The 19,674-nt window shown below is 41.0% G+C and overlaps 1 protein-coding gene across 1 annotated transcript; it reads right to left on the bottom strand.

Annotated features, from left to right (window-relative positions):
- Nucleotides 1-1,290: 1,290 nt before the first annotated feature.
- On the bottom strand, nucleotides 1,291-19,099 carry LOC141513623 (myeloperoxidase-like). Its single transcript, XM_074223625.1, has 14 exons — nucleotides 19,076-19,099; nucleotides 18,447-18,524; nucleotides 18,082-18,175; nucleotides 17,359-17,540; nucleotides 17,049-17,172; nucleotides 16,732-16,861; nucleotides 16,169-16,357; nucleotides 14,713-15,031; nucleotides 11,030-11,190; nucleotides 10,198-10,453; nucleotides 6,966-7,136; nucleotides 4,101-4,338; nucleotides 2,353-2,568; nucleotides 1,291-1,631 (listed from the first exon to the last, which is right to left on the bottom strand). The coding sequence occupies exons 1-13, from the start codon at nucleotides 19,080-19,082 to the stop codon at nucleotides 2,361-2,363; spliced, it is 2,157 nt and encodes a 718-aa protein (XP_074079726.1). The 5' UTR covers nucleotides 19,083-19,099; the 3' UTR covers nucleotides 1,291-1,631; nucleotides 2,353-2,360.
- Between the last annotated feature and the right edge of the window lie 575 nt (nucleotides 19,100-19,674).

Genomic DNA, 19,674 nt, shown 5'->3' with positions numbered 1-19,674 from the left:
ATTTGAATTCCTTTTTCTGATAACAAAGGCCTCATATGAATGATTACCCAGTAACTTAGAATCTTCACTAGGGTAAAAATAACCACCACATAAGATTTACATGTCCAAAAAATTTTGACTAAAGGGGATTATTAAGGTCTATGGGAGGAGTGGAAATGGGAATAAGTGCTACAGTTCTTCAAATTCATATCCAAATTGATCAGGTGGTATGGAATTTCCAAAGATGCCTTCACAGAATTCTCTTTTTATGTAGGAAAATTCTCGTATTAATGTGTGTTAGAAATGGTTCCTCTTTTTCAAGGAATTGCTAGATGATGATGGGTGGAGCCAAAGTGTTATCTGTTATTTCAACTTCCAGATCTAAATTTTGGAATCTTTAAATGTAATAACAACTTGAAAGAGTTGAGAACTAAGGATCAAAATGTTTCCTGATTTACCTAAGGTTTCTAACAAGGAAGTCATGAATGGTCTTATCTATGATTTTGGATACTATGTGATTTCACACTATATATAAAGTTACTGAAAGAATGGGAGGAATTTTTTTTTGTTAATTAAAGGGGTAAAAGCAAAAAGCAAGGAACAAGTATCACTTACATGTCAGTTATCCAATAAGTACCAAGTACATAGCCTTAGATATTCTCTCAAGTGAGGAATCAAAGGCCTTAATAGAGGTTCTTTCATAGGGAAGGAGAAATAGACTTATTTACAAAAATATTGCTATGTGTAAAGGAATATATGCATGTATGCAAAAATGTTGATTCATTTACATTCCTCAAAGTAAGAAAGGGTAGCCTTTAAAGTTACAAAATTCTGAAAAGCAAAACCATCCTCAATAAATGTTTGTTAATTGATTTAGGCCTTGTAGCCTTTTGAAACTTACTGTTGTAAATGCTTGTCTAAATCTAATTTCTACAAACCTATCTTCCTAGCAGGACCTTCTCCCAGTAATTTGTGTTCCCAAGTTTATCAAATTTGTGTTTTCTTGCTTCTGGATCTAGTTCCCTAGGTTGTCCCATTGATCTACTTTTCTAATGCCAAATAGGTTTGTTGATTTCTGCCTTTATAATTGAATTTGAGATTTGGTGAAGAAATTGTCAGAGAGAAAGACACTGACTTTCTCAGGGTCACACAGCTAGAATATATCAGAGGAAACACTTTTCCCATTCTGATACTGCATTTAATCTCTAGAGTCAGTTGTGGTCTTCCTAAAGTCAGAGACCTTTCTTTTCAGAGGCTCCAGCCCTATCCCCAGTAGCCCTTCTCACCAACAAAGACATCCCAGTCCTCCTCTCAGAAATAAATGCTTTATTGACAGCAGAAGCGGATGGTGCAGCTCAGACATGCAGACCTAGGTTCCCCTCCCAGACAAGCACCTTGTTTCCTGGTCCAAGAAGAAGTGCCGCCTGGGTCACTGGAGACCTGGAACAATTTCTGCCTGGTCATTCAAATCACAGGATGAAAAAATTTCCTTCCCCAATGACCAGGGAAGTCACTGCCAAATCTTTCTTGGGCGTCTGGGTCTGGGGTCTTAGCCAGATCAGGATCTGATGTTTGACAGTTTCAACTGATGGAGATTCCCCTCTTAGACTTCCCTGGTCCCTAATTGAAGGAGGTACAGGACAGATTCCTGTCTGGAAAAGCAAATATCATAAGTGGGTAAGACTTATTTTATTTATTTATTTGTTTGTTTGTTTGTTTGTTTATTTATTTATTCATGCATTTACGTATTTATTTTTGTAAGGCAACAGGGTTAAGTGGTGGGTAAGACTTTAAAAAACAAAACTCTATCAAACGGAAGCATATGGTTTCATTTAGAGTCATCCTTTTTGTTCTTTGTATATTGAGATGTTTGTGGTTGTTAACCATTGTCCAGCTCATAATAAAAAAAATAAAATTTAAAAAAAATTGGATGAGAAAGTTATCTAACTATAAAGAACAGAACCTACTATATTTGAGCAAACCAAAAATCAAAAACCCAAAACCTACTGTTTGAGCAGCCAAGCTAGATGTCACAAAATCCATGTACTCAAATCCATCAAGCTCTTTACTTATAAGCAAGGCCCTTAAACCTTCTAACAAAGTTTGCTTACTCTTAGCATATACACAATTGATTGTTTTTCAAGCCCATAATTACACTACCCAAAGGAAAGGGCAGAGGTAAGTTGGGTATATGCAAAATCAATTTCTATTTAATTGCAGAAAGTAGTAAGACCCTACATGCACATACACAAAAATCCCAGAACAGGCTTGCACTTGAGAGGAAAGGTGAGAGTGAACAGGGCACTGAAAGCATCTCTCCCAAGCCCAAACTCTCCCTTCTTCCCAGATCAGCCTTAGAAGAGAAGGATCTACCTGCCCGACTATTCTGCCTTGTTTCTCCATGCTGACAGGTTCATCTTAGGAATCTCATTGCAGTTGACAAAATCTCTAGGGTATTTATTGGCCTTGAAGATATTCTTAGGTACGGAAGTGATGCCCGTGTTGTCGCAGATGATGCGGGAAAGGCTAATGGTAGCCAATGCTTGGCGCTGCTGTAAGCTGAACACACCAGCACTCTCCCAGTAAAACCTGTCCCGGAATGAGATGAAAGCAACATAGTACAGGAGGATAATAGAACTCTAACCAGATCCCTCACTCTACCCAAACAAGAGACTCACCCTATCTCAGCCCTCCATTCCTCATACATAAGGGGACAGACAATTTGATCCGGGAGGGACTCAGCTGAAGAATCTAACAAGTTTAGCCAGAACCTCAGCTCAATCTCTGAGTTAGAGTAGAAAAAAGTTAAAAGTAGCTTCTCTAATTCCCCACTCTGCACCATCCCCAACAAACAAGTCATGAGAGCATATATTTCAAGCTGGAATGGACCTTAGAAGACCATTAATTTCAATCTCCTCATTTTATAGACTGAGGTGAAGTGATTTGCAGTGTCATACAGTAAGTATCAAATCCTGTGTCAGAATTTGAACCCAAGTCTGTCTGACTCTTAGAGTAGATTCTTTTTTTTTATATGAAGATCTGATTTATTGAATGGGTCCTTAAAATGATCAAAGGTATTTCAAAATAGGAAAATAATTTCACCTTCTTTACCATTATCAATTCAATTTTACATGTAAATTCTTTTTTAGTTCATTTTATATTATTATTACAATAATATTTTTATGAGAGTAAACATAAACCCCCTCCCCCCAAGAAAATGAGAAACCTCAAGAATAGTGAGAGAGAAAAAAAATGTACTTCAGTCTGTGTTCAGATTCCAATGGCTCCGTCTCTGGAGTGAGTTGCCTTCTTTATCAAAAGTCCACCAAAGAAGTTGCTTCAATATTTTTCCCACAGTTGCTATTACTAGTTGTATTTCCTTCCACTCTATTCCTTCCCACTCTCATTTATTCTATTCTCTCCTCTCCTTTCACCCTGTCCCTGTTCAGAAATGTGTTGTATCTGAGTACCTTTTCCCATGATTTTCCCTCTCTTCTATCACCTATTCCCTTCTTCCCTCCCCCATTCCCCCTTATCCCATCTCTTTCTTCTCATTTTTCTCTAGGGTAAGATAGATGTCTATACCCTATTGAGTGTGTATGTTATTTCCTCTCTGAGCCATTTCTAATGAGAATGAAAGCTCACTCATTGCCCCCTCGCCTTCCCCCTTTCTATTCCATTGAAAAAGCTTTTTCTTGACTCATGTGAAATATCTTAGCCCCTTCTTCCTCTCCTTTCTCTCTTTCCCAGTACTTTCCTTTATCACTTGGGGTAGATTCTTATCTACTAATCCTAGCTTGCCCCTCAGTCTTAAGTCTTTTAGGATTTCACTTGTGTACCACCCCAAAGTATGGATTTACAAATCCAGAATAAAGAAATTTTGATTGCAAGGAGCTTAAGACTTTTCCCTACTTGTGAACTCACTAACCTCAACACCAGACTGAGTAGCCAGAGACAGGGTGATTTTCCCAGTTGATGAGATCAGTGACTTGATCATGATCACAGAGTGAATCAGTGTCAGATTCCAAATTAAAGCCCAGGTTTCTTAATTCCCATTCTGCCCCATCACCATCATGGGTTCTAACCACCAAAGCCTCTCCTTAAATATGGAGTTTTCTCACCGGTCTCCATCTCGGAGTTTTCTGAACTGGGTCCCGATGAGACAGGCCAGGAGTGGACCCACCCTGCCATTGGGCTCCAGGGGTTCTGCCACACCACCCATCCAGATGTCAATGTTCTCAGGGGAATGATACTGAGTCATCAGTTTCTTAGCCAGTTCTTGGTTCTTCAGCACTGTGGTAAGCTCACCTTCTGTTTTGGGTTGAGGGAGCCCACAAAACTGTCTCCAGGCATTGTATCCTGTTGTATGGGGGGAAGGGAGGTTGTATGGTAGAGAACATAATGGAACAGGCTGCCAATAGAGTCACAGAATTTACTTTGTAAAGAGCACATAATTATATTTCACTTTTGTAAAACACTTTAAGGTTCCTGAAACCTTATGATTAGAATAAAGGTATTATTAGCCCTAATTCAGATGTAGAAACTGAAATTTAGAGCAAGTAAGTCAGTTGCCCAGAGTCACATAACTAACAAGTATCCAAGGTACTAGTTCTTTAGCCACCATGCTAACTTACCTGGGCTACAAGAGGGAAAGGTTCTCAGGAATAGAACTTACCCAAGCTCCTACACAGGCCAACCCTAAACCCTATCAGGAAAGGTCTCATGGGGAATGTTATGTTCTCACTAGCTCAAATTTCCCTGTCATGAAGATACAAGGGGAGAAGGCATCTTCTGTGCTCAAAAAGACCTCTCATGACTTGCTGTCTCTCTATTTGGGCTCAAAGGATTGAGAATTGGAAAGGTATTTGGAAAATTAAATCCAGTCATTTTATTATGTAAAAAAAATGAGATTTTAAAAAAATAACTTGTCCAAATTTATGCAAAAAGTAAAGGAATCAGAATATGATCTCAAATCCTCAGACTCCTCTTCAGCTGTATAGTTAAGCCCTGTGTGTTTTCATCCCATTAGACCCAAGAACGGGTTTTCACTCCCAATAAGGTTAACAGAGCTGGGGGGGTTCACAGGGGAAGAGGAATAATATTTCAAGAGCTAAAGATGGACTAGTGAAAGTTAGGCTCTCCTGGTCTGAATAAGGTCCTTTTTACAAAGAAGCATCTGGAGTTTCGGTATGACTACTGCCTCTCTTCCCCATGTCTTTATACACCCCCACTTCTAATTTGGAGGAATAACAAGGAACCAATCAACAGTGTGGTGACTCAGAAATGCAGAGGTGGGGGCTGCTGGTGGGGGCCGTGAAGTAAAATCAGAAAAAAGACTGACTGGTTAAAAAAAAACAATTTTCTTAAGTCTCACATATATTCACTTGGTCAATCAGTGGACATAGCATCAGGTTACTTATATTTAGATCCTGTATCTATGGGATTGTATCTGTCTGTATGGACTCAAGTGAGTTGATTGACTTGTCTAGGCCTAGGCTTCCTCATTTGCAAAATGAAGAGGTAGAAAAATTTGTAATGACTGACAACAAAATCCATTGGCTTTGAAAATTGTAGTAGGTTTAGAAAGCCTCTGAGAACCTATTTCTATATCTAATCCACGATCCTAGGAAACTGGAGGGATTGTGTTTTTCTCTTCTCCTCTCAAACTGCACTTCTTGTCTTTCAGGACTGACCTCAGTGATTGTTTTCATCTGAAGCAAGTTCTTTTTCCTTTAGGAGGAAAGGGAATTCAATGCTCTTTGTCCAGGCTCTGCAGCTGCTCAGGTCAGGACCTGTGATATCTGAGTTTCCTCAAAGTAGAAAGGCTGGGGGATTTGGGGATCATATTCTAACTTCACATTCTAAATTACACTCACCCATTACATCTTAGTGATTGTGAATGACTTACTCTCTCTCTATTTGGGGGTCCTCCATTCCTTCCCTTACATATCACTAGGCAGCCAGGTGGCTCAGTGGAAGGAGCACCAGGCTTAGAATCAGGAGGACTTATCTTCCTGAGTTCAAATTTAGCCTTAGACACTTATTTAGTCCTGTTTGCTTCAGTGTCCTCAAGTATAAAATGAGTTGGAGAAGGAAATGGCAAACCACTTCAGTAACTTTGCTAAGAAAACCCCAAATGAGGTAATGAAGAATTGAGCATGACTTCAGTGTCTTAATAAAAACGAAATCACTGTGTCTGTGCCTTAAGACCTAAGGGTGAACACGTACTGAAATACTGGACTAAGAATCAAGAGGATCTGGCCTCCCATACTGTCCTCATTCACACAGACCAGCAGTGTGTGATCTGAGCAAATTACTCAGTATCTGTCTGCTTTAGTTTCCTCAACTATAATAATAGTACCTGCCTCTAGGATTGATCAAATGAGGATAAAGGTTATAAATGCTTTGCAAATTTTGAACCTGGCTGTCATTAGATGGTATTGTTTGGACTTGGCTTTTACATGTAGACCATCTCTAGGAGACAATAGGGACAGCCCCCTAATATATATATTCTCCTTGTACCTGATTAAGATCTGATTATTCTTTAGGGATATCCCTTTAAGGGGAGTAGAGAGTAAAGTCTGAGATTTCTTTAAGAAAATTCATTTAGGCATAATCGATTACTATCAGATCCTTTCCTAAGAGCAGATTTTGATTAGAAGAGAGAGGGAGAAAGCACAGAACACCTGAAGGGCAGAGGAAGATAGTGTACCATAGAGAGGAAAAGGAAGGTCTAGGCCTCTCCTTATAACCCATTTTATAGCCTTTCTTAGTCTGATGCCATAGGTGAAAGGGATGGATTATGAAGAGAGAGTTGAGGTTGAGAATTTGAATTGGGATAAGACTAGGGATAGGTTAGAGAAAAGAGATGGGTTTAGAAATGGAGATGAGATGGGAATGGAAAATGGGATTAGTATGAGAAGAGGGATAGAGATAGGGTTAGAGATGGTGACAGAAGAGAAATGATACTGAGCAAACCCTCTTACCTGGGAGGCCATGATCCCTGCTTCGCTGCATGTTGAGAGCAGGTAAGTCCAAGCCAATCCTCATGACTTGTTTAAATAACCTATCCCGGATTTCATCCACTACAATTTGATTCTGTCGATTCAGTTTAGCTGAGTTGGCCATGAGACCTCGGAGAATCGGGTCAATGCCACCTGAGAATTGCAAGAGAGAGATATAACCTTAGTTCTTAATAGTGAGAGAACATTTCACTGAGCAGGATCATGATAAGAAGCCCCCTCTGCTCCCACCCCAAATTCACCATAACCTTAAGAGGAGCTTCTAAGGGGATATAACTAATTGTGTTTTTTTTTTCCCTAGCATGAGTCACCCTAGCCCAAATTTACCAAGCCCTCTGCTGAGCTCCCTTAACTCCCTCATTGTTTATACCACCCCACAAAGATTTAGCACTGACCATCTACCTTTTCCAGGGTCTGTAGCATCTCAGCAACTCAATTGTAATTTCCTTGACCAAGGACCAGAACTATGTCTCATACTTCCCATTCTACCTCTCTCCTACCCCCAATCCATACAAACAGATAGTAGTTCAATCAGTGTATATCCTTAATAAATATTTGCTTGTTGGAAGATCATAGGACCATAGATTCTGAGCTAGAAAGGACTCTAGAGAATCTCTTATCTAGTGTAGAGGTTTTTAACATGGGCTTTTTAAAAAAAAAATTTGATAATAGTATTTCAATGTATTTGAATTCTTTTGTAATCCTATGTATGTCATTTATTTAAAATATTTTCTGAAAAACATTGTATACCCTAACAGCAACATGGGAGTGATGATCAACCTTGATGGACTTGCTCATCCCTTCAGTGCAACAACCAGGGACAATTTTGGGCTATCTGCAGAATTATGAACTTTGAACAAAGACCAAAGACTATTACTGTCAAATAAGAAAAAAAGTTACATTATTATGTAATTTTACTATCTCATACTCGATTTTTCTACCTTAAGGGTATGATTTCTCTGTCATCACATTCAACTGAGATCAATGTATAACATGGAACCAATAAAGACTAAGAGAATGTCTTCTGTGGGGGGTGGGGGAGGGAAGCAAGAATGGGGGGAAAATTGTAAAACTCAAAATAAATAAAATCTTTCTTAAAATATTTTCTGAGATGGGTTTCACTAGACTGTCAAAGAGAACCATGACACATACAAAAACTAAGAGCCTTTGCTCTAGTTCAATTCTTTAATTTTAGAGATGAGAAAACCAAAAAAGCTAAGTGGTTTCTTCAAGGTCACACAGCTAGTAATTGGTAGAGGTAGAGTTCAAAACCAAGCCTCTGATTCCAGACCCACTATCACCTTTTGAATGAAAACTCTCTGAGATCCTAGGAGGAAAAGATCTGTCTGAAGGTAGTATTTTCTATATCAATTCAGCCAGAGAATATTTTAGGGCTTGACATATATTGATAGTCAAGGCAATCACCACTTCCTATAGGAAGTCTTTGCTAAACTAATATGAAAAACAATAAAAACTAATTTTACTGATCTATTATTCATCTGGAGTTCTTTCCCTCTTCAAATTGTCTTGTATTTAATTTCTAGTCACATGCTTGTATTCTCCCAAGAGAATGTAAACTTTTCAAGGACACGTCTGGTGTGTGGCATAGCATCTTGCATATTAGCAGGTACTCAGTAAGTATTGATTGGATTGGATTAAATTTAGTTACACTCTGGAGAAAAATAGAGGAAATTACATTGAATTTCACAAATAATAAGAAGCATGGTGCAATGATAAGAGAGTTGACCTCCCAGAACCAGAAACTCAAGACATGTCTTACTTCAGATATACTGACTGACTCTCTAGGTAAGTATCCCAGGTAACACTAATATCAGTTGTTCTTATCCCAGTGAAATTGATAATGTGTTTCAAAGAAAAATAATGCCACATGCTGCTTAGAAAAGAGCATTAGATTTGGAACTAGTAGGTCTGCATTTGAATTCTAACTCCTATAAACTGCCTCACAAAAACTTAGAGAGACTGAACAGATCTCAGAGCCATCTGTTGTAAACTTATACCTGTCTGTGAACTTGCTCTACAAAATCCTTAACAAGAGGTCATCCAACCTCTTCCTGAAGAGCACAGATGAAGGGGGTGGGGTAAACTTCATGGGCCTCTACTGGAAGAGGTTGAACTAAATCATCCCCCAAATCCCTTCTAAATCTGGGATCCTAAGTGTACATCATGATATACCATACTCTGCCTCATGCAATAACCCATATAGATTCTCCATTTGTTTCTGAAAATTTCTGATGACATGAAATAGAGGAAACTGGCTCTCTACTTCAAAACATGTACAGGTGTTTTGTGTCTTGTTCCTGTTGCTTATTGTGTGATCAATAGGAGCCTTTGATTGGCTGCTGAGTTGAAACAGTATATTCAAAAGTCATTCATTGCAACACAATTCTCTCTCCATGACTATGTTCCAGTGGGGAGGATGAAATGTTATTAGCCTTCTGGTGGATAAGTCTGGGTAGGGACAGAAAAGGATGAGATCTTTCTCCCTTACAGCAATTTTGCCTTCACAGGATGCAGCCAGAGAAAGAGAAAAGACAATTTATCCTTTTGTATAAACCCCATTTCTGCTCAAAAATTCTTTCAAAAGACTCTTCTTCACCATTCAATTAGCAGACAGAAATATATCACAGACTAATGGTTTATGTTCTAAAGCAGACCCCTGCATTCCATGTTATCATGCAACTGAAATAACAACTGAAAAATGAGGTGGTTGAGCTAGAGAGCCTCTCAGGTCCCATCTAACTCGGAGTCTGTAATTCTGTGATATACAACCCAATCTCATTTCTACTGAATCTTTTTCTTTCTCCTACCCTGTCAAATAAGTGTCTTTTCTATAAGGAAGGAATGGTACTATAGGAATGAGTAAACTTGGAATCTAGAGGTCCAGTTCAGTCATTTCAGTTGTGTTTGTCTCATTTGAGGTTTTCTTAGAAAAGATATTGGAGTGCTTTGTCATTTCCTTCTCCCACTTTAGTTCAAATGCTACCCCCGCTGCTTACTTCCTGTGTGACCCACCTTGGATATCTTACTTTACCAGGCTTCATTTTTCCTCTTCTATAAAATGAAGAATGTGTTTAGATGACCTCTAAGGTTCCTTCTAGATCCAAATCTATGATTTCATAATCCTATTGTCCTTTATCCTCCCGCCCATTAAGAGGGATCTAGGAAACCTGCTTACCTTCCTTCACAACCCTCCAGCTGGCAAAAAAGACTTGACTGAGTGGGACCCTAGGATTGGGCCCAGTTGGGCGATACTGGGCATCCAGGCGGAACATGAAGGGCTGGATGAGGGTGTGGCCATAGCGGAAGGCGTTGGTGAAGACATTGGCAATACGTGGGTCCACTGAATCATTGTAGCCCCGGTAGGTGGGCAAGTACTTCCTCATCGCCACTGGGCCCAGCACCAGGGGAAGGTAGTCTCGATAGGTGATGATCTAAAAGATACACAAAGGAGTTCCCCTAGTCCCCCTTCTTTCCTACAAGCTCTCTTTCCCTAGCAACTCCTAATCTTCAGGATGGTTATAGTTTGTCATCCCTGATGACTCAGTAATTCAATGAACTCTTGGCAGGACAGTAGTTCTTCCCTCAGTGATATCTATCTGAGTTTAAGGAATCAGGAGAGTGTTTTTAATACAATCCCTGAGAAATATTCCCTGATCCCCCTAATGACCTGTCCTCTGAAGGTCTCCAGTAGTATTTTGGACACCACTTCTATTGTTCTAATCATGTATGAGTTTTTATTGGAGTTGTACTAAACAAAACTCCTTGAGAAAAGGGAATGTTAGTTACTTTAGCTTTGATTTTTCCCCAGAGTCTAGCATACATCTCTACACACCTGTTCATAAAGTGGTGCTCTACACACAGTAAATGCTTAAATACATGTTGAATCAGATTAAATTGAATTTGTCAGGGAATGGTATCTAATGTGAAATGAGAAGGCTTTGAGGAGTGACTTGCCCAAGATTGAATCAAGTTCCTTCTAGGTTCTAGTGAGTCGCAAAAATCCCTACCTGGACAAGAGCCCCAACAATTTTCCGTGCTTCCTGGTACAACTTCTCTCCATCCCATTGGGGGTTCATTCTCTTCAGCAATGTAGCCAACCGGTTGTGTTCCCGGAAGAAGAGGGTATGCATAGCTGTCAATTCAGGCATCTCACTGGACCTGCTGTCTCCTGGAGAAAACCAATTTCAGTCAGGAAATCACTGCTCTGATTGTTTACTAGCTGTGTGACCCTTTTTCTACATGAACCTCAGTTTCCTCCCCTGTAACATGGGGAGGAGGAGATTAGATTAGCTGATTTCTAAGATCTTTTCTACCTTTGATATTTAAGGATTCTATGATTTAATAGGACCCAACTCCCCCAACTGCTAGCTGTCTGACCTCAAGCAAGTCAGTCACCTTTCTGGTTCTCAGTTTTCTCATCTATAAAATAGAAGGATCAGACTAGATGATCTCTAAGTCCCTCTCTAGTACTACCAACATTGAAGAAACCTATTTCTCCTTAGTCAACTCTTCTTGGACCTGGAATATCCCCTTCTTCCTATACCAAACCTCCCCATTCTCTAAGACCTCTGAGACTCCTCAGAAACCTCATCTCCCCCAATGAAGTCCAAAGACATGGCAACCTTTTCCCCATCTAAGCTCCTCAGTACCAATTGTCTATCTTGTACTCTGACATTGTACTTATAAGGAGTTAATGTCATCTTTCCACAATTAAACTTGAGGATAAAAATTGAGTCTCATTCATAGTTGCCCACAACGCCTAGCCAAGAGCTTCTCTAAAGAGGTGCTCAATGGATGAGTGGAATAGGGGAAAGAATACTAGACTAGGAATCTAGGGAGACCTGGATCTAACACTTGCCCTTGACCCTTAACTAGCAGTATGATCATGGATAAGTCAGGAAACTTCTCTGAGACTCAGTTTTCTCATCTAAAAAAGGAGAGTAATAATTTAGAGCCTGCCTCATAGCCTCATAGTACATAAAATACTTTATAAACCTGAAATTGCAATATATTTTAGCTTTTCATATTAATTTTCTTCAATCTGAAAAAACACATTCTGATTCAACAACTTGCTTTGGGATTTATGGAAGGAAACTGGATAGAGACAAAACACTTAGCTTCTTCCACATCCAATATATCATAGATTTAGAGCTGAAAGGAACTTTGGTGGTCAACTAGTCCAAACTCTTCATTTTACAGAACAGGAAAAGGAGATCTAGAGAAGCTCAAGGTCATACAGGTAGTAAAGTGGCAGAGGTGGGCTTTGAACTTAGTTCTTCTAGTTGTATATTCATAGACTTTAGACTAGAGATCTCAAACTTGGTCACATGTATCCAGCCATCCCTCTAAGTGCCACCAGAATCAAAATAAAATACATCGCTGTTATTCATTCATTTCAATCATTTTCAACTATTCATGACTCCATTTGGGTTTTTCTTTGCAAAATTACTGGAATGATTACCATTCCTTTCTTCAACTTATTTTACAGATGAGAAAACTGAGACAAAACAACATGAAGTGCCCAGGGTCACAGCAAGTAAATATCTGAGATCAGATTTGAACTCATCCAGTCACTGGAACACCTATAATTGTGAAATATTTGGCAAAATAAATTAAAAGTACAATAGAATATACATAATATTAATATGTGGTCTTTCAAGCCAATATACAGCTGGCAGGAATCCTTGTGATTTTTCAGTGACCTCTGTTTCTGTTTCACTTTGATCCTCTACTTTAGACTATCTCACTTCTGAGTCTGCTATCCCCTCAATTCTCTTAGTAAGAAAGCAATATCATGTAGGAAAAGAGCTCTGACTTTAAAACCAGAGGATGGATTTTTCTGGAGACCCTAGCTGAATTATAAGCTTCGCAGGTCTCATTTTCCTCATCTGTAAAATAAAAAGTTAAAAAAAAAGATAGCCTCTGGAGTCCCATCCAAATCCAGGATCTATTATTTGGACTCTTTGTCTCAATTTTGTAATTTGTTATTGTTCAGCCATTTCAATCATATCTAACTCAGTGTGACCCCATTTGGAGTTTTCTTGGCAAAGAAACTACAGTGGTTTGCCATTTTCTTCTCCAGCTCATTTTAAGTTCATGCTAAATAGGTCCAATGCAAGGATTCTCCAAGAGACCAGAAAAAGCCCTTGTTGTGACTACTTTCCCCCATCCAGCATCTCAGTGGGATATGATAGACCCTCCCCCCTACCAGAAGCCAGCAGCTGACTTTGGGAGGTAGAGAAGAAATTCTACATGGTGAGATTCCCTGTAAAATGTCTACAACCTGGAGACATGGATATGTTCAGAAGAAATAATATTCATAAAGTGCTTAGAACTTAGCACAGTACCTGATAAAAGTAGGTGGGCATAAAGGCATATTCCCCTTTATTCACCCATGATGAGGTGAAATGGTATAATGAAAAACACCCTGGATTTAGAGTTCACCAGATATGACTTTGAACCCTGGCTTTGCCACCCATGTGACCTTGAAAAAACCCACTTCCCTTCCTAGCATCTCTCTAAAATTAGGAGGTTTAACAAGGTGGGGGAGGTTAGTAAACTACTGTCCAAGAACCAATCTACCGCCCATTTTTGTTGAGCTAAGAATGGTTTTTATGGTTTTAATCACAGTAAAGTTTTATTTACAACTGTAAAAAACAATCTTAACTCAAGGGCCATTCAAAAGGGTGCTGTCAGTTTTGATCCCATCCACCGTTTGCTAATCCCTGGACTCAAGGATCCCTTGGGTCCTTCCTAGCACTAAATCTCATGAAAATGACTCTGGGATCTTGGGGTGGCTAGGTGGTACAGTAGATAAAGCACCGGCCCTGGAGTCAGGCATACCTGGGTTCAAATCCGATCTCAGACACTTAATAATTACCTAGCTGTGTGGCCTTGGGCAAGCCACTTAACCCCATTGCCTTGCAAAAAACCTAAAAAAAAAATGACTTTGGGATCTTGACTGTCTGCTTGGCTGAATAAGTTCATATGGATTACATAGGATCTATGCCTATTTTCTTTTGACTCCATAACATCACTCATAAAAGGCCCTCAAAAATATTTCCTGATTAATTAATCTACCCTTTTCATTTGACCCCAGTGGGAAAGGGAGGAAAAAAGAGAAGGAAATAGCAGCATCATCACAATTAACATTTATATAGTGCCTACTATGGGTGACCTTGGGTAAGTCATTTAACCCTGATTGCCTTGGATCCAGGGCCATCTCCAAGTCATTCTGAATCATATCTGGTCACTGGATTCAAATGACTCCAGAAGGGAAAGTGAGGCTGGTGACTTTTGCATAGAACCCCTTCACTCAAATCCAATTCACATGAATGTCATGGCATCACCTGATGTCATGGTCTTCTTTGAGAATGAAGAACAAACATCATCATCATTGCTATGTGTCAGATACCATGATAAACATTGTTCCATCAAGAAGTCTCTTTCTGACTGATGCCAGCCTTTGGCATCTCTGATTGCAACTCTTTAGTCATGAATGGGAAACACAACAATGTTAAGTTGGAAAGTGGAGAACCCCAGATTGTCTACAACACAAACCCATGAAAGTGATGCTTCCACAGATAAACACATTCTTTGGAGATTATTTCTGGAGTTAGGACATCCAGGACAGTGATTGGAAAGTCAACTCCCAACCTCACCCTTCCTCCCCATACCCTCCCCTCCTAACCTGCCAAGAAACATCGGATTTGAGCAGTGCGGTTGGTGAGCAGACAAGGGTCATCATGGAGTTTGTCAAAGGGTAGTAGGGCTCTCCCATTATCATTGAAATCAGAGTTCACAGCCAACAGTCCTAGCTGATTGGAAGTGTTCCGGAGGCGATGGGCAAGGGGGTCTTCACTGCCATACACCATGCTTGCATCTAGGAAGGAGGTGAGTGCATTGATCTGGTTGCGGATGGTAATGTTGCCCTCTAAACAGGCTGGGCAGGAACGAAAGAAGGGGATGCAGTCACTCCTGTTGGTGATCCGGGGGTCATTGGGTGGTATCTGATGAAAAGAAAAGTCAGGGCTAGGCAGAGAATCCATCAGAGACTATCATCTCTCAGTTCCCAATTAATCAAGCAAGAATCAATCAATAAGCATTTATTAAGCATGCATTCTGTCCCTAGACATAGAGATACAAAGATAAAAATGAAAGAGTCCCTGCCTTCAAGGAGTTTACAATCTGTGAAAAAGTATTATCATCTCCTGTTCCCCAGGGAAAGAGGATAGATTATTTAAAGCTGGAGGGAATATCCCTTTAACAACCTCCTCTCTTCTCCCTTTTGTTCTGCAGACCTCCACAACTCTTTTCTATCCCTGTGCAGAGGATCAAAGTAGACCTTGAGTGGATGGGGCAGAATGAGGAAATATGAGACCTGAAGGCCATTCTCCCCACATCCAATCAGGTCATCTCTCTAACCTAAGTCATGATTCTGGATTTCTCTGGATTTCCTTCCCAAGGGAAGAAGGTAATAAGAAGACAGATAAAAATGGGAAGTTATTGAGAAGTCGCCTTTTGGAAAACTCTTTTCATTATCAGTCTTTCTTCTTTTCCCTTTCCTCTTTTTCCAAAAGGTGCAGAAAGGGATGTTGAACTGCACTAGGAAAAATAAGATATTTGGAATCAGGCAAACAGGCTTCAAAGTTAGGTATTTACTTCTTATATGACATTGGGCTAATTACTTATCTCTATTTTACAAGGCTGTTTCCTCACTTGTAAGTGTGGGATTTGAGCTAGATTAAGGGCTCAGAATCTTTTTGTGTGTTATGATCCCTTCTAGCAGCTTAGTGAAGCTTATGAACCCTTTCTCAGAATATTTTTAAATAATTGAAGGAAATGCCAAATTTCAGCTAGAGGTTAATGAAAATAAAGATGCAAAATTTTCGTGCCATCCAAGTTCCCAGGTTAAGAATCCCTGCTCTAAGGGGCAGCTAGGTGGTGCACTGGCCCTGGAGTCAGAAGGATCTGAATTCAAATGGTATCTCAGACACTTAATAATTACCTAGCTGTGTGACCTTGGGCAAGTCACTTAACTCCATTGCCTTGCAAAAACAAACAAATAAAAAAGAATCCCTGCTCTATCTAAAGGGCCTCTAATCTCCTTTCCCAATCTATGAGCTCCCCATTTCCCATACCAATACCTTGAGAGGGAAACAGGATGGCTGCTGTTCACAGGTGTGCTCACAATTCTCAGTCAGGGCAGGCTCAGGAGTGAGGTCCAAGTCATGGTCAATAAACTGGCCCCACTGCATGAATATGAGAGCCCTCTCCTGGTCTTGCGTCAGCTTCTCATTGGGGAAACGGACAATTTGGTTGGAGACTTCTCTGGCCTAGAGTGGAGGATGAAAGAAAAAGGGCAGAGAAGGTAGGAGAGAGAAGATAGGAGCATTGTAGAAAGGAGAGAGAGGGCAAAGGGATTAGTGTAGAGAAGAGGGTGGGGGAAGAGAGAGCAGGACAGTTGGGAATGAGGAGGTAAGGAATATTAGAATGAAAAGAATCAATGAAAGGAGGCAAGTCTATTCCCTGGGAATCCTGGGCATCCCATCAATATTAAAAAAAAGTCTCTCTGTAGAATGAGAGAGAATCTAGGTACTGGATCTGTCTGAACTTCGGCTCAGGGACTGAATGTGAGGTTATTGGAGCTAATCTCTAAAACACCCAGAGCCAGATGACATCTCTATTATCCCACCCACCCAATTCTTACCAGAGGAACAGGAAAACCATTTCTTTTTGTCCCCCTTGTCCACCCAAAGGGAAGAGAGACCCCATCTTCATACTCAGCAGGCAACCATCGTACAAAGGCCCTGTTAGATGCTCCTAAGGTGGGTCTCCTCCTGGAATGTGAACAGAGGTAGTTTAGGGAAACTGAGCTAGAGAAGGAAGAATCTAGGTTAATCCAGTTATAAACATCATTGAGTGGCACTCAAGAGGATGTAATCACCCACTGTGAGGAGAGGAGAGCAGGGAAAACAGGTTGCCACTACAGAAGGAGGTCTTGACTGGCAAGCTCTGGTCTCCTACCTGTTGTTGCATTTTCCTGTGATAGTTCGGTACTTGTCCTTATCATCACACTTTACCCCTACATCCTGATAGGCACAGCCACTGGCTTTGGAAAGTAGCTCCAGTTGGGGAGGGGTCAACACATCTGAAGTGACAGGAACAGAACTGTGAGAAAGGTTGGGCACTGGACTGCCTTCACTGACCCAATTCCTGTGCTTATATCTTCAATCTATGGTGGTCAAGGACCTCTAGGAGCTAGGAATAGGGTCAAATCCCATGGTAACAAAATCCTAGGAGGTCTGAGGTTGGTCAGGTTGGTTCAGGGAAATACCTGTGATGTTGAAGGGGCCCCGGTGCTGGTGCCACAGTTTAAATTTCTTCTCTAATAGATTCAAGGCAATGTGGAGGTAATCAGCGGCTCTAGCAGCTGTCCGGGTCCCTGCCACTGGCTGCTTCATAAAGGACATGAGGTCCCTGGCACTAGCTGTCCCACTCCTCATCTTCTGTTTAATTCTGCTCAAGGTAGAAGAAGAAAAGGGGAAGAAAACTTGGGATGAAGAAAGGGAAAAAACTAGAAGGAAGGGTCTCCCTAAACTACCCAGTTCCCTTGCAGGAGATTTAGTGCTAGACGAGACTTTAGGGGTCTGGCTTTTTGGGAAACCAGACTCAGAGAAATTAAGGTACTTGCATAAGCTCATAAAGTATAAAGGTAATTCAGTGGCAAAGCTCAGTTCTGAATATAGATACTTTGAATCTAAATCAGACATTTTTCACGACACCTGGCTGCTGCCCCTAAATAGGTCCTTAGATCATTAGGTGGAGACTTTCTCTGAGATCTTTGCAAACAAGATTGACCCTTTATCTAACTAGGCTAGGGGACATTTTGTATTGAGGCAGGGGGATAACCCAAGAGAGACCCTGCACCCTTACTCCCTGCTCCCAACTTTTAATGACTTCAAAAAAAAAAGACTCATAACTAGATTTTGGCCATGTAATCTTCCTGCCTTAGCAGGCCATCCTTATAAGACACTATTACCAGGGGCACAGTTCCCACCTTTCTCGCCTCTCCTTATAGGCTTTGTCCACCAGTTTCTTGGCCTCCTCCATGCTGCTCAGCACCACAGAATCATCCACCTCCCTAAGTTTGGCTGCTCAGATATCCAGAGAGAAAAGGGAATCAGGCCACTTATAGAGCCCTGAGCAAGAAATGCCCCACCCCATGCCTCTGCCCCAATCTGTGGATTTGACTCTTTGCTCCTGCTTGAACTCCCATAACCCTCTCTCTCTCCCCTTGCTAAAAAGTCCTAAAGAAGATTATAGTCCTTGAGGTCTCTGACTAGCCCCCTTCCTTTCCCACTTCTGCCTGATACCTCTTTCCCCTTATCCCCATTAATGACTTGTTCCCCCCAAATTAATTACCGGGGGAGGTGTCCACCAATAATGGGGGCAGAACCAATGCAATCAGGAATCCTGTAAGGGGCAGGAACAGCTTCATCTCTGTAAGATATACCCACCACCACCACAGACTGGGTTAGAAACCTCATGCCAAGCTAGGGAAGCATTGTCACAGAATAAGACTTTAGAGCTAGAAGATAGTTGAGAGATCCTCTAATCCAATCATCTTTCCTGTTCCCCCAACCTTACAGTTAGTGAAGAAGTGACAACCAATTTCCCCCAACTGATTAGTAGCATAATCAAGACTAGAACCCAAGGCTCCAGTCCTTCCTCATCCCCCATTCTCCTTAGTCCAATGGGTGAGAACATCCTATATTTTAGCCTATCTTGATATAGCATTTTACATTTACAAAGCAGCTGCCATCTCATTTGACCTTTATACAGTTCCATGAAGTAGGCAATATTATTATCCCCATTTTGAGGCTGACAGTTTGATACTTGCCCAAGGGTACAGGGCTAGTAAACCCCTCAGGCAGGATTTTAACCTAAATTTTCCTGTTGTCAAAGACAGAACATTATCCACTACATCATGTTGCCTGTGGACCCTCTTCCTCCAACCTGTCCTTGAGGAGATCAAGAGCCCAAGTACTCACCTCTCATCTTTTGTTCTACTCCACTCTAAGGAGGCTAGGAAAGAGACTTTTATATCTATAAAAGGGAGGGGTCTGATTTAGCCCCTCCTCTGGGGTGGAGCTACACACTCTCCCTTTTTTGATTGCCAAACAATATGAGCCTGGTCTGACTCCTCACCATCCTCTCCATCACCCCATTCCTCTTCCTGAGCAGGGTCTTCTGGCAAATATCCATCTCTTTTTTGGTTTCTCTTAATTCCACAACTGATGTTCCCACTCACTCCATCAGCTGGGAATTCTGACTCTCACTCAGACACCTCCTAGGAACCCTGTCCAATTAGAGGCTACCAGCCCTGGTAGTTAGAAGGACATAGGGGCTGGGAGTGGGGAACTGAGGCTCATTCCCCTTGATCCCCTGGCACAGAACATATGGTAACTTCTATTTACAGGGGTCCCCAGACACTTGGAGGTGACTGGCGATCTTCGAGTAACTAAAATCTGGCCTCAACCATTCAATCCCCCCACTGTGGGGGCTCTGTCTCTAAGCCCTTCCCTGCTACTAGGACAAAGTTCAGATTTCCAGGAATCCCACTAGGGACTACAGCAGTTTCACCTCAGAA

Source organism: Macrotis lagotis, chromosome 2 (assembly GCF_037893015.1).
Source record: "Macrotis lagotis isolate mMagLag1 chromosome 2, bilby.v1.9.chrom.fasta, whole genome shotgun sequence".
NCBI classification, from domain to species: Eukaryota; Metazoa; Chordata; class Mammalia; order Peramelemorphia; family Peramelidae; genus Macrotis; species Macrotis lagotis.
This window is presented reverse-complemented; position numbering and strand designations above follow the sequence as displayed.

Bases quoted from the DNA above. Each gene is read 5' to 3' on its own strand.
- LOC141513623 (XM_074223625.1), bottom strand. The intron at 17,173-17,358 runs GTATTTCCCTGA...CTGTCACTTCAG, and splicing joins GGGCCCCTTCAACATCACAG to ATGTGTTGACCCCTCCCCAA. The intron at 10,454-11,029 runs GTAGGGATTTTT...TGTATCTTTTAG, and splicing joins TTGTTGGGGCTCTTGTCCAG to ATCATCACCTATCGAGACTA.